This window comes from Tamandua tetradactyla, chromosome 1, assembly GCF_023851605.1.
Source record: "Tamandua tetradactyla isolate mTamTet1 chromosome 1, mTamTet1.pri, whole genome shotgun sequence".
Lineage (NCBI taxonomy): Eukaryota > Metazoa > Chordata > Mammalia > Pilosa > Myrmecophagidae > Tamandua > Tamandua tetradactyla.
Window position 1 is genome coordinate 15472273 of NC_135327.1, and position 14403 is coordinate 15486675.

At 54.0% G+C, this 14403-nt stretch overlaps 1 protein-coding gene across 1 annotated transcript in view; it reads left to right on the forward strand.

The window, feature by feature from the left end:
• Positions 1-14403, forward strand: part of MTCL2 (microtubule crosslinking factor 2) — a 91846-nt gene that overhangs the window by 14933 nt on the left and 62510 nt on the right. Inside the window, exons 2-3 of the mRNA XM_077169458.1 lie at positions 4167-4391; positions 10106-10264. Coding sequence (XP_077025573.1) covers positions 4167-4391; positions 10106-10264 — 384 coding nt within the window. The remainder of the gene's footprint in view (positions 1-4166; positions 4392-10105; positions 10265-14403) is intronic.

A 14403-nucleotide genomic window follows, 5' to 3' on the forward strand; every position in this document is an offset into this window, starting at 1 on the left:
GGGAGTAGGGAGGGGAGGGACCAGGCCTGGCTCAGGTTTCGTGGTAAGGGGCTTGGACCTGACGCAGCAGCCTGTGGGAGCCAGCGGAGAAGAGACAACGTCATCTGCTTTATTTTACAATCTCTCCAATAAACAGGTGTATCGTGCATCAGAGCAGAACGTGTTTTATAAAGGGAAAGGCTGACTGTCATGGCAGTGGCAGGGATGTCCTGTTCCTGTCTCCCATTCTCCCTTCTCCATTCCACATTTTCAGCCTGAGTTAAGTATCAGGTTAAACTTCCAGGGGAAGAGAGGTCAGCTTGAAAGAGGTGGCCAGAGGGGGCTGCAGGCCAGACCTGGTCTGGGGGCTTTTTAGGCTGCAGGGTTGGGCCCTGCTTCCATTTGGCTCTGAGCTGGACATTGATGGGCACCCTGGCCTCTATCTGTCTATGGCTACAGGATGTCTTACAGATTTTGGTGGGGAACTCTGACAACCTGACCTGGTTCTGTATCCATGAGGTTTACCGCATCCAATGGGAGTTTGGACTCCCCCCCCCCCCCCACTACCCCATCCACACAGTTCTGGGCCTGGCTGGTGAGAGAGACCTGAAGGGGTCACTGAGCTCAGCAGATCCTCCTCTTTTCCCCAGCTGGTCACTGGAGAACTCCATGAGCGTCTGGGGCCCAGCGAGGTTTAAGAACTTATTAACTAAAGCAGCGTCCTGTCCCCCTGGGCCCCTCCCCATGTCCCAGCACCCCTTTTCCCTGCCCCCAGCTCAGGGCCTGAAGGCTCAGAGCCCCTGCCTAAGTCCAGCCTCCCCCAGCTTCTGCCGCCCACACCCCTACAGACCCAACTGTGGGCCACAGGCTGGCCTTTGTCCACTCACCCTCTCACGTGGGGCTGTGCCAGGAGGGGCTGGCCCGCATTCTGCCTGCAGCTGGGACAAGCCCCCAGGGCCTGCCCTCCCCCTCCCAACTTGGCCACCATGGAGAGATGGAACTGGCATGAATGCAATGTCTTGCATTTTCAAAAACTGGCAACGGGGAAGGGCAGGCCCTGAGGAGACAGCTGCTGGTGTAAGAAGGATCATTTATTCATTCCCTTACCCAGTAGATGCTTATTGAAACCCTGCTCTCAGTAGGCCCTGAGCTGGGGCACTTGTGCTGAAAGACATGCCCTTTCAGGGGAAAAAGGCTAGAAGGAAAACACACTAAGGCAGAGCCTCCTCGACTGTACCCGGGAGCGGAATCCTTTGGTGGGGAGTTTCTGACTCAGTGAGCGGGGCAGGGGCCTGATAATTTGCATTTCTGACAAGTTCCCCAGTGAGGCTGGTGGTGCTGGTCCCGGACCGGCCACATTTGAGAACGTGTGGACTGACATTTCTTAACAGTGATCCAGGACCAGGGGAAGTGTGCGGGTTTCGTTTTCTGTATTTATAAAACTGCCTCTGTGATCGTGTTTTCCTTTTAGAGTTAGAAAAATCAGTTCCTTAAACGTTAAATAAGTGACCCTCAAAAATGGCCCGATGCTCCGAGTGGAGGGACGCTGCTTCCCATGACCTCAGTGTCAGGCATCTGATGATGAGGCCCAGCAACCAGGGTCTGCGCAGCCCCTGCACTGCCCCCCGCTCATCCCCCTCCCCAGGTGCTGTCCCTGTACCTGCAGAGAGAATGAGTGAGGCGGTAGGTCTTGAACTCAGGCCTACCTGGAGGCCAGCTTAATTTGGGATTTAGCTGACTGGCTGTACTTCCTGGGCTTCCTTCGTGCTTCCTTAATCCGCCCGCTGAAGTGGTGCATAGACCCCGCACTTCCTCCTTGCTCTCGCTGGTGTCATCGTCCCTTGTCCCACTTCCTCCTTTTCCCCCTGGGGCAGTGAGTGCATATTCAAGCAGAATAGCCAAGCCAGGGCGGCCTGGCAGGGCCGCTGATCCTCTGCAGCGGGACCACTTTGGGGGTGCTGCTGGATCCACCCTCAGGAGAGAGGCCGTGGTGGCAGAGGGGGATTGAACCCTTCAGCTGACCATGGGAACGGGGCAGTAGGGGTGGAGGGTGGGGGAGCAAATACCCCTCACGACTGGCTTCCCTTGCCGAGGTCAGAACCATCTGAGAAGGACCCCGGGCCCCAGGCAGATGAGTGCACTCATCTCGGCCAGCCGTGGTCAGCTTTTGTACTGCTGAGAGCTGGGCTGCTGGGTACTGCTTCTCTGAATCAAACTGACCCACCATGCTGACCATTAGGGACAGTGTCACCTGCCCATGTCCTGGGGGCAGGCAGATGTGAAGAGAGCCCCGAGCCGGCTGTTTGGTTCCCTTCCCAGACTCATGGGTCGAAGTCCCCTCCTCCTACCCCAGGAGGATGGATGAGGAGTCCTGTGAGAGAAGCCAGAAATGCTCCGAAAAGCTTCCCCTCTAAAGGGGAGTGGAGTGGGTATTCCCTCTCCTTTTTTGGAGTGAAGAACGAGAGACTCCCCCTTCCAGTCCCTTTATTTCCATTTTCTGGGGAAAGGGCAGCTCACACCGTTGGTGGGCTTAGCTCGTCAGCCTGTGAGCCCCTATCCAAGGCCTGCAGGCAGATCTTTTTGCCCCCTGGACCCACCTCCCTGCCCCCATCTGCACTGGCCCTGGTTGCTTTCTCTCGCTCCCCAGGGACACCTTGACTCATTTTCTTCTTTAAATGCACAAGGTTATTTAATCCATTCAGTCATGCAAAACTGGCATTACTCTTCCCATTTATGACTCAGTTTTCACATCCATAAAATCGGCATACTCATGACACACATCTTCTGTTGTGTCTCCTCCTAGTGCCCTTATACTTTTGTATCTAATGATTGTTTCACATTGATTCGTCTTTTTTTGTTGTTGTTTTTAACCTAATTAGACATGCATGCATTCATTCAATTAATGCCAGACCCTGTGCTGGGTGTGGGGACACAGCAGGGAGGAGACCAGCACAGGGCTGCCCTCCAGGTGCTCACAGTCTTGATGGGAGACAAACTAGGAAATAAAGAATTGCAGACATGCCTGTGATTACAAAGGGGAAGTGAGAGACCTCTGGAGCTGGAGACAGGGACAGGCGGGGCTGCCCTGAGGATATGATGTCACCCTGTGCCTAAAACCCAAACCTAGACTCTGCTTGGCCCTTCAAGGTCCTGCATGGCTGACCTCTGTCCATTTCCCCAGTCTCAGCCTATCCCTGTAGCTACCCTGGCTTCCCCACTCGTTCTTAACATGTCACACTCTTTCTTGCCTCTAGGCCTTTGCATATGCTGTTCCCTCTGCCTGGAATACTCTCTCCCTGGCACTCTCTTCATAGCTGTCCCTTCTGGTCTCAGTTCAAATGTCCCTTTTTTAGAGATGGCTTCCCTGACCATGCCCTCTAACATTCATCTGTCCCCATCACTCTTCTTACCCAGATTTTTTTTTTCTTCATAGCACTTAATAGTAGCTGATTTTTTTTTTTTATTTGTTTACTGTGTGTCTCCCCAATGAAACTTGGCGCTCCATACAGAAGGGACATGTCACTCTTGGTCACCACTCACACACACACCCCCAGTGCTTAGTCAACACTCATAAATGCTCGTTGAGTGAATGAATCTCTCTTGCTTCCCCAGTGTGTAGTTTCCTCTTTCTGCTGTGATAAATTAACACAAACTTAGTAGCTTAAAACAACACAGATTTCTTACCTTATAGTTCTGGGGGTCAGAAGTCCTAAAATCAAGGTGTCTTCAGGGCTCTGTTCCCTATGAGATCCTGGGGTAGAATCTGTTTCCTTGCCTTCTTCATCGTCTAGAGGCTGCTTGCATTCCTTGGCCCGTGGCTCCTTCCTGCCTCTTCAAAGTGCATCCCTCCAACCTCTGCTTCTGTCATCACATCTCCCACTCTGAGCCTCTCGTCTCCCTTTGTAAGGACTCTTGTGATTACAGTGGGCCCACCTGGATAATCCAGGATAATTTCCCCCCGCCCCACCCCACCTCACGTTCCTTAACATCATCGTATCTGCAAAGTCCCTTTTGCCTCGCAAGGTACCAAATTTGCAGGTTTCAGGGATTAGGACGCGGGCATCTTTGGGGGACCATTATATAGCCTGTCACACCCAGGCCCCCAGGGGTCCTAAGACAGGGTTGGGGGCTGCAAGCACTCAGGTACCTCTGGTTGCGGCGACCTGACTGCCCCCTCTCCTCCGCAGGACGAGATCGAGGAGCTGCGGGCGGAGATGCTGGAGATGCGGGATGTCTATATGGAGGAGGATGTGTACCAGCTGCAGGAGCTGCGGCAGCAGCTGGACCAGGCCAGCAAGACCTGCCGCATCCTGCAGTACCGGCTGCGCAAGGCTGAGCGCCGCAGCCTCCGTGCTGCCCAGACTGGCCAAGTGGACGGTGAGCTCATCCGCGGCCTGGAGCAGGATGTCAAGGTAAGCCTGGGGGACTCCCTCAACCCTCACAGGTGCCCTCGGGGGAGGGTATGAGGAGCCCAAAGATCCCAAGTGGGACCCAGGCACACCCTACTACTCACTCCCTGTGTGTCCTGACACCACCTCCCCCCGTGCCTCAGTTTCCTCATCTGTAAAATGGAGATCCCTTGTGAACCAGCAGGCCTTCTGTTGGGAATGCCCCAAAGTGATGTGGTAATATGAACCCTAAAACCAACAGCTGCTGTATATTGATCACATACCTGGTGCTGGGCTCTGAATTTGCCCTGCACAATCCCACAGAGGTTTGCTGATTGGGGTAATAGAGAGCAGTGAAGGCCCTGGAGTGGGTCAGGGCTCCAGTATGTCCTAATTTTGTGACTTCGAGCAAGTCACCTGAACATCAGTTTCCTCACAGCAGACTCTGCCTCACAGGGTTCAATGAGATAATGCAAGTAAAATGCTGCCACAAACACTCAAAAATGTTGACTGTTAGTATTCACATCTTCTGGGTGAGGAAACTGAGGTTCAGGGGTTCAATGAGATAATGCAAGTAAAATGCTGCCACAAACACTCAAAAATGTTGACTGTTCGTATTCACATCTTCTGGGTGAGGAAACTGAGGTTCAAAGTACCTGTCCGAGGTCATGCTCAGTGTGGGGGTAGCATGGCCCAGGCCCGCTGGCCTCCTGAGCCCTCTGCCAGGCCTTGCAGCTCTCTGCCCCAGGACGCAGAGGGACAGGCTGGAGGCTAGACCCGTCCTGTAGGTGCTCTCAGAACTCAGCCCAGAGGCCTCAGGAGACAGAGCAGCTGGGGGTGGGGAGTATCTGGATAGCCTGGGGGCCCTGGAGAGTCTGTCAGGACTTCTGAGCTGAGGCCCATAGAAGTGAGCAGGAGTAGGAAGTGAGAAGGCATAATGTGGGAGGAGGGTGGTCCTGGAGGGGGTCCCCTGGGGGAAGAGACAGGCCTGGAAGGCGTCATGAGTGGGGTGTAAGGGCAAGCCTTGGCCTAAAGGAGCGGCCCCCACCCTCCCCTTCTATCAGCAGACAGGGGCAAACCCCAGCCCTATAGCATTCCAGGTGACTATCAGAGAAAAGAAGTATTAATTAAGGGGTGAGGCAAGAGAGAATTTCAGAGGTCGCAGGGCCAGAGGGAGTGAGCAGTGAGCCCCAGCCTAGGCTTCTCCCAGCCTCAGGAATCTGCACCCTGGGGTTGTGAGAGAACGGCTCCGAAAGCTTAGGTCTCCAAGGCGTCTACCTGAGGAGGGCAGCGCGGGAATGAAGCGGCGCAAATTTTCAGGTTCCCCCGCCGGGTTGGGAGGCCGGGACTGGGGGAGGGGAGGGGCTCAGCGGCTCGGCCTTGGGCCAGGTGGGTGGGGACTTCGGGACTAGGGTGTGGGGGGCCGGCTGCGCCTCCGGGGGCGCAGCTGGGGGGGGCGGGGCATTCTGGAGTCTGGGCTGAGGGGAGCGGCCCCTTCTGTTGGGATTTGAACCAGCCAATCAGCATCGGCCTTGCCCCCTCCTCCTCCGCCCGCCGCTGCAGCTGGAGCGCTGAGCTCATCCCCGTCCCTTGCCTGGGCAGGCCCGGTGTGCTCGGGCTGTTCTGGGGCATTCTTGGGGGCCCCATTTGCTGACTCCTCTGGCACTGCCAGGGAGGGCTTGGTGGCTCCATTGGGGTGGGGGCTGCCTAAGAGGGAAGGCCCGGGGACTCTCCTGACTTGCTCTGCCACCTTCTTGGCCCCCACCTTCTGGGGTCTCAGTTCCCCCTGCACAGGCCGGGCTTGGCCCAGCTGACTCTTCCCGGCCCTTGCAGCAACGATGGTTGTATTGGGCAGTGGGTTATTAATGCTCAGCCTTTTGCCCCCTCCTCCCCAACCCCTGCTGCTGCTCCTCACAGCCCATAGAACCTCAGTGCAGGTGTCACCCTGCAAGAGGAGGGCAGAGTGGGGGGCAGAGTTGGGAGGTCTCTGACAGTTGCTTGCTGTGTGGTCTTGAGTAAGTCCCTTCACGTCTCTGAGCCTCAGTTTCCCAGTGTGTAAAACGGAGATAAAACTGGTCCCCACCTGTAGATTTCTATGAGGGTAAAATGAGATAATTCAGGCAAAGTGCTGAGAACAAGGCCTGGCATGGGGTGTTCACACTACAAATGAGCAAATGTTGGCTGTGAGCCTGTTGTCCAGGAGAAGAATTTATAAGGTGCTAGTGGGGAAAGTGGCTGGGGTGGGGGTGGAGGATAGGCTGACTGCCAGCCCCCCCAGGTGGATAAGGATCACCAGCAGGGCTTTTTCCCGAGGCAGGGTCCCAGGCCCCCCTGAGCCCCTGGGTTCCTGTGGGGGAGTTTAAGGGTCTGGGAATCTGTGGTAGAAATTCCCACCTTAAGTGACCCTCTGGGAAGCCCAAGGACTTGTGAGTAGACGTTTCCTTTCTAAGAAATAGAAAGGAAAAAGTTCTGGCTTTGGGCTTAAATTTCTGAGAGACCCAGACAGGTCATCTGCCCTCCTAGAGCCTCAGTTTCCTCTTCTGTAAAATAGCGGGGAGGGTGACAGCACTCCCACCCTCCTGGGGCTCTTGGGAGGATACAGCCCTGCTTGTGGATTCAGGGTGACAGGGACAAACCCCGAGGCCCATGAACTGGGCTGGAGGTGAGCATAGCTGCTTTGGGCGGGAGCGGGGCCCCAGCGCTGTCAGCACTGACCTTGTGACCCAGCACATTTATCGGTGCTTCAGGGATTTCTCCAGAAGCCTCCGCTGCTTCGTGTCCCTTAGCATCTCAGCCTCCAGACCTCGGGGGTGTAGGGATCAAGGGAGACAGGCATGTAGGGTCCTCTGAACACCCGACGCAGGGGACGCACAATGCCAGGACTAGTTATGAATACTTTTGTTGTTGATATTCATATTATGTGTCTTCCAGCAGGGTTGGGTTGAGAGTTAACCCACCTGACTTCAAATCTAGGTTCGGTGGCTTCCTGGTTGTGTGACCTTGGGCAAGTGACTTTTCCTTTCTGAGCCTCAGAATGAGGATAATAGTTAAAGTGGTTTCCGAGGCGATGAAGGGCAAAGGCCCTGGCATGTGGTGAGTGCTCAGGAAGCTTTAGCTGAGTCTTAAGTCTCCTGTGGTGAGGTCCTAGGACCCCTGAGGCTGAGGGAGGGGAAGGGGCTTGCCCAGGCCACCAGGCTCCTGCCTCCCAGCACGCCACGGCCTCTGTTGGGGCACAGGGCGCTGTGGGGATCTGAGAGGAAAAGCTCTTTGGTCCACACTGGAATTCTGCATGCTGCCTTGGAATATAGCAGCCCTTGGGGGTGAAAAGCAAAAAGGGAAGGGGATCCCAAGGGGAATGGCGCACAGGGGACTGGGGACTCTCAGGGGGAGTGGGCAGTGGTGAAATCTGAAGATTTATTCAGGAACCTGAGGGGATCCTGGAATCCACACAAATAAGGCTTCTCGGGCCATGGTGAGGAAGGAGAAGTGTTCCCAGGTAGAGGGCATCCCCTGGGCAGAGGGGAGCGGTCCAGGTGGGAGCACAGACTGGAACAAGCCCTCTAGCAGCCTGCTCCCCGTCCGGTCAGGGACACAGCCTGCACACTGGGTGGGGTGGCAGTTGAGGGGACAATCCCATCCATGCATATTTGGTTATTCATCTCCCTCCCCTTTTTGCTTTTTGGAGCTTTGGATTTGTTTGTTCAGCCAACAAGCATTTTACAGGCACTTCTGTGCCATGCCCTGCACTGCTGCTGGACCACAGAGATACAAATGGGTTGAGGCAGGCTCCAGGACCTTGATCTCTGTGCCCCTCACTCCTGCCCCACTGCCTAGGCAGGGTGAAAGAATGCATGACGGAATGAATGAATATATAGTGTTCATCTGAATAGGAAATTATTTGGTGACCAAACTGCCCAAAACCGGGGAACCGCAGTACAATGTACAAGGTGAAGCAGTAATTCCATTAATGCATTAAAAATTGCTGGTATTGAGCACCTGCTGTGTTCCAATCACCAGCCCAAGCACTTTGTGTCCATCATGTCGTTGATTCTTCACAGCAGCCCTCCAGAGTAGGTTTTAACAACCCCATTTTACAGATGAGCAAACTGAAGCTTGCCTGGTTAAATAATTTGTCCTAGGTCGTGCAGCCAGTAAGTGCGGGACCTGGGGTCAGATCCACTCTTTCCATTTGCAAAGTCCTTCTTGGGATATTGAGTTAGGGATTGCTCGTTCTACTTTATGGATGGGGAAAGTGGCCTGAGAAGCTGTGGGTGGAGCCTTGTGGACCAGCTTCTTTCTTTCCATGGAGATCTTCAGGGACAGAGAGCAGTGGTGAGCAGGAGGGGACCTCCGGGCAGTACTGAACTTCCTCTCTGGCCGTTGTTTTTCTTGGCTTCCCTTGCACACTGCCAAAGTGTCCGTGCCAAGCTGGGTTTGGCCCCAGTGGAGGGCAGAGCCAGGGAGAGCCCTCTTCCTTTCCAGCAGGGAGGAGGCGCCACGGTCATTTCCGAGATGGCAGGCACGGGCTACCCGCCCCATCTGTACCTCCTGCCTGCCGTGAGTCCTGGCCATGCTGGCCCCCCAGTCAACCCCCCCGTGCTCCCAGCCCAACCCAGGCTTGGTTTGTGTGTCCCTGTGTAAGTCACTTCCTGTCTGATCCTCAGTTTCCTTGCCCATAAAATGGGACCAGATTGGGGTAAAGATGAGCCTGGCACACAGTGGTGCCCAGCCCAGCTCATCCTTCCTCCCTCTCTAGTCCTGTAGGCCTTTGTCCCAGCCCACCAGGGAGTCTTGTTGCTCAGAAGGGCTTTCCTCATCCCCAGAAGCTCCCTGTCGTGGCTTTCTACCCCGGGGACAAGGCAGAGGGTGTCCTCAAGGAACGCGGTCTTGTTGCTGCAGAGGTGCAGAACTGGGATTAGGGTTTGCAGCTCTTAGCTCCTTTCTGTAGGGACGGCTTGGACACCTGCCCAGCCTTTGTCATTTGGGGCACGTTCTCCATCCCAGACAATTGGAAACAGGCCTTGGGGTCGCATCATGACCTCCAGCAAGTTATGCCCTTCCCAGGCCTTCAGCTTCTCGTAGCAGCAGCCACCACTCTCCGGCACTCATGGTGTGCCAGGCACTGGGCCAAGCCTTTCTGTGAAGTCACCCATTTAATCCTCCCGTCAGGCCTGTGAGCTTGGTCCGATTCTTAGTGAACTCGATTAAAGTTGAGGAAAACGAGGCCCAGGGTGGGGAAATGTTTTGACCAGGATCACGTGCTACTCACTGGCAGAGACGGGATTCAGATGGCTCCAGGGCTGCCATCCTGCGCTGGGCTTCTGCTCCAACTCACTCCCCTCCCCTCTTTAAAATGAGCTTCTGCTCCTGACACAGGCTGTTATGAGGATCTAGCAAGAGGGTGGCTAAGAGAGGCTTTTAGAAACATTAAAAGCCCCCAGGAAGTGAAAAGACAGTCCCAAGAGATGGACAGGACCTTTACAGCTTTCTCAAGGCAGTCCTGCAGTGTAGACATTGGGAGCACAGGGTGCCTGGGTTTGGGTCCTGTGTGACCCGTGATGAGTTACTTGACCTCTCTGTGCTTCAGTTCATCATTTGCTAAGTGGGGGGAATGAGAAGAACCTGTAGCTGAGGTGGGATGGTCTCTGGGTCTCGTAGTGTAGGTGCCACCCTCCAGCTGGCCTCACTGAATCTGCTCGTGTCCTTCTCACTGACACCTCTCCACCCCATCCCCTCAGGTCTCTAAAGACATCTCTGTGCGGCTGCACAAAGAGCTGGAGGTGGTGGAGAAGAAACGGGTGCGGCTGGAGGAGGAGAATGAGGAGCTCCGGCAGCGGCTCATTGAGATCGAGCTGGCTAAGCAGGTGCTACAGACAGAGCTGGAGCGGCCACGAGAGGTGAGAAACCTTCTGCCCTTCTGCCCTGGGCCAGACCAGGCTGGGGAAGGAGAGGCAAGCCCCAGCTGGCCTGTCCCCTGAGCCTCTATAGGAAATGGGCACGATTACGCCCCTCGGTCAGGGTTGTTCATTCATTCTTCCAGCACGCATTTACTGAGTACCTGCTGTGTACACTGTGGCTAAACACCGAGGATACAGTGGTGAACAAAACAGACCCAGTTCCTGAGCTCAAGGAGCTCACAGGCTAATGAGGGAGGCAGCCATCCATCAGAGATCACAGCTGCTGGAAGAATTAACTGAGAAAACATCACATGTGCCCAACACGGGCCCTGGCCCCCTGCACCTCAGTTTTCCTCGTCTGTAAATGAGACGACCCATGCCCTGAGTCACTGGAGTACTGACTGGGATAACTCATATAGAGATGTTTTAAGGACTGCCAGGCGCTCCTGGCACATTTGGTGTGCAGCTGGGGCTGGGTCATGGGCCAGTGAGTCTCCTGACCCCAATCTTGTTCTCTGAACATGGCCTGCAGTACTAGCCTGAGTCTTTGCTTACCAGGCCCTCTGCTCCTGCTGCTGTGAGTTAGGTATACAGTGTGTTCAGCCCTATCCATGCTAGATACTGTGTCTTGGCAGTTTTCATAAATACCCAAGGAGGTAGTGGTTATACCCATTTTAGGTGAGAAAACGGCTCCTAAGAGAAGGTGGGATGTCCTCAAGGCTGCTCAGGGCCCTGTGGGCTCTGCAGAGCACCAATTGGAAGCCATCAACCTAGGGGACCCCTAGGGTGTCAGGGTGCAAAGGCATCTCGATTCCAAGGTCTGTGTCCCGAGAGGGCCTGGGGTGGCTTCTGGCCCAGAGGCACAGCTGGACCACAGCTGTCCGGCTGCTCACAAGGTATCCCAGGACTGTACGTTCTACTGGGGCGCAGCTCCTTGCCACAGGCTCTGCCTGCTTCCCAAGGGGGTGGGCATGTCTGTGCCCTGGCACTGAGGCACCTCCACCCTGCGGCCAGAGTGGTCCTTCAGCTGCTCTTCCAGCTGGGCATGTGCTGCCATGAGCCAACATCTCAGAGCGGGGAGGAAGGAGGCACTGGCTGCGAAGGGCAGCTGTGGCACCCCACCCTGCTCCTGAGTGGGGTGGGGGCCCCTCCCAGCAGGCAGCCTGTGCCCCCGTGCCCTGGCCCATAATAGAGGGCACACATCCACACACCACATTGCTGCTACGCCTGGTAGTGGAAAGGAGAGATGGTTTCAGAAAATGCCTTAGAGATCATCCTGTCCCTGTAGTACAGATGAGAAAACTGAGGCCTGGAGAGAAACAGCTTCCCTGAGTCCATGCGACCTTCCTTTCCTTGGCAGAGATGATGCTGAAACGCTAAAATCAGTTCTTTTCTCTAAATCTCACTTTCTTTATGTCAGGAAAATGAGACTACTTGACTTACAAGGTTGTTTATGATTTTTCATAAGATTGGGTAACAGTAGAAAAACTTTGAAGAGGTTAAAAAGAATAAGGTAGCCATATATGTACTGACACGGAAAGATCTCGGTAAGTTACTAAACAGGAAAAGAAAGTTTTTTTAACTATACATATAATCCCATTGTTTTTAAAGAATTTGCATTTATGTATAAATGCCTAGCAAAATCTGGAGTTTTATGTCCTTTTCTACTTTTTGATTTTCCAGTTGCTTGGACTTTGAACAATGTGGAGATTGTGTCTTTTTTTCTGTAGGAATGTATCATTTACCCAATCCTTCACCATATCCCATAAATTGATTATTCTCTGAGAATAACACCCCAGATCAAACATCATACCTAATAAGTACCAGACAGTGGCTCCCAACATTTTCACCTCTAAAGTCTCCTTTTATTTTCTTTCCCCCGAAATGGCATGTTTTGGAAAGTTTTATCTCCTGAAATACAGTGATTGGTTAGCCAACTTGTTGAAAGGACATCTAAATTGTTCCTAGTTTTTAGCTATTACAGATAAAGCTACTGTGTACATTCACGTAGAGGGGAAAAAAAAAAGCTGGAGTTAGACCCATTAAACCGAGGAGTTAGAAATGATGGGAACAGGATGGAGGATGACTTTTGCTTTTGTCTCTTAATGCTGTAGTTGAGTATTTTATAATAAGAATGTATTTGAGAATCACTTATGGGTGGATGGAAGTAAAATGCTCTTTGTGGTGTGTGGCGCACAGTAGGTGTTTTAGAAGCACTAGTTTGCTCCCCCTTTGAGGTGGATGTTGGCAAGACTGGTCTAGTCCTTCCCGACCGGCCCCTGGGTGTCCCTGAATCACAGGCAAGGAGCTGTGGGTCCTGGACTTATCTGCTGATTGTCCTCCCCCTCCTCCCTCTCCTTCCTGACATGGTTGCTATGGAAACGGGGGTCCCTTAGCAATTCTTCTGCCAGAGCTGCTTGAGTCCCAGTGTCGTCGTGATCTGCCTTTGCCATCCTGACAGGTTGCTGTGGCGATGCTGTCACCCGGCCGGCCCGGGAACAGGGGCTCTGGCCCGAGCTGATGTGGTTGCCATGGAGACAGTCCTCATGGAGAGGGGGGCAGGAGGCAGGCCCCAGCCTTGCTCAGCGGTGGCCCTGTTGCCCAGGGAAGGACACAGCAGCATCCCTCTGCTCCAGTAACAGCCCCCTTCCTTGTGTCTTAGGCAGAAAGCCACTCTCAGTGTTGATGGGATTCATCAGGACGGCTGCTGTGTCTGAGCGCTCTCCTGGCTGCCCGCGCATCTCAGGCTGGCTAGCCCTCACCCCTCCCAGCCCAGAGGGCCCGGGGCCCCCGCTTTATAGATGCAACTTTTTCTTTTCTGCAGTTTTTTAAATTGGGATATAATCTCTGTACCATAAAATTCGCCATTTTAAAGTGTTCAGTTCTCTGGTTTTCAGTCTATTTCACTGTCTAATTCCAGAACATTTTTGTCACCCTAAAATGCAAGCCCATACCTGTTAGCAGTCACTCTCCATTCCCCCGTCCCTTTAATCTACTTTCCGGCTCTGTGCGTGTGTCAGTTCTGGACTTTTCATACAGATGGAATGATACATTATGTGGTCTTTTGTGACTGGCTTGTGCTACTTACAGTGTTTTCGAGGTTCATGCATGCTATCGCGTCTTGTTACTTCCTTCTTTTGTGGCTGATCAGTATTCCATTGTGGGACTAGACCACACTTTGTTTATCCGTTCATCAGTTGATGGGTATTTGGACTGTGTCCGCTGTTTTGTTATTGTGAATGATGCTGCTGTGAACACTCGTGTACAGGCTTCAGTGGACGGGTGTACAGGTTTGCAGTTCTCTTGGGTACACACCAGCAGTGGAATTCCTGGGTACAGATGGGATCTTTGGGGCCACGAGAGGAAAGGCAGAGATGGGATCCAAACCCAAGACTGTCTCCCAAACCTACATTGTCCCAGTAGGGACACTCTCTTTCCACCCTGTTGAGCTTTGGGGACGTCTGAAGGGGCTGCTCACACTGCCACCCCCACCCCCCACTCCTGCTCCCCCTTCAGCCTCTCATCCTGGTTTCCTGGTGACACTGTGATGGGGTAGGAAGGGCTCTCTGGGGTCACCCCCAGGCCTGCCACTGTCAGATGCAGTCCAGCCCTAGTGGGCGAGTGCAGGGAAACCTCCAACTCAGTGCCCAGTGGGTCTGGGTGTGAATCTTTTCTTTATTGCTTAATTGCAGTGTGACCTTGAGCAAATTACGTAACTGCTCTGGCACTCAGTTTCCTCATTTGTGAAATGGGGATAATAATCCCTCTTCTCGGGGGTCTTTGTGAGGATTCGAGGCGACAAGCCCAGAATCAGTGTCCTCACGGTCATTGCCTCCCACCGACCCCTGCACGGCCCTGGCCTGGAGGAGTGGTCACCCTCAGTTAAGCAAACGCCATTCCTGCCTCCTGTCACGTGCAGCACTCCCCAGAGAGCTACCGGTCCCGGGGAAGGAGCAGCTTGCGTTGAAAATCAACGGTTGGCTGCCGTTGCCAGCGCCTCTCCTGTGACTTCTGATTTGGGGTTCACGTCCAGCCTCTTTGTTTCCTTCCACCAGGGGGTCTCCCCAGCCAGGAGCCCCACAGCCTCTGTGTCCAGCTTAGCTTCAGCTGTCTGTGGGGAGAATGCCTCGGGCTTTCGC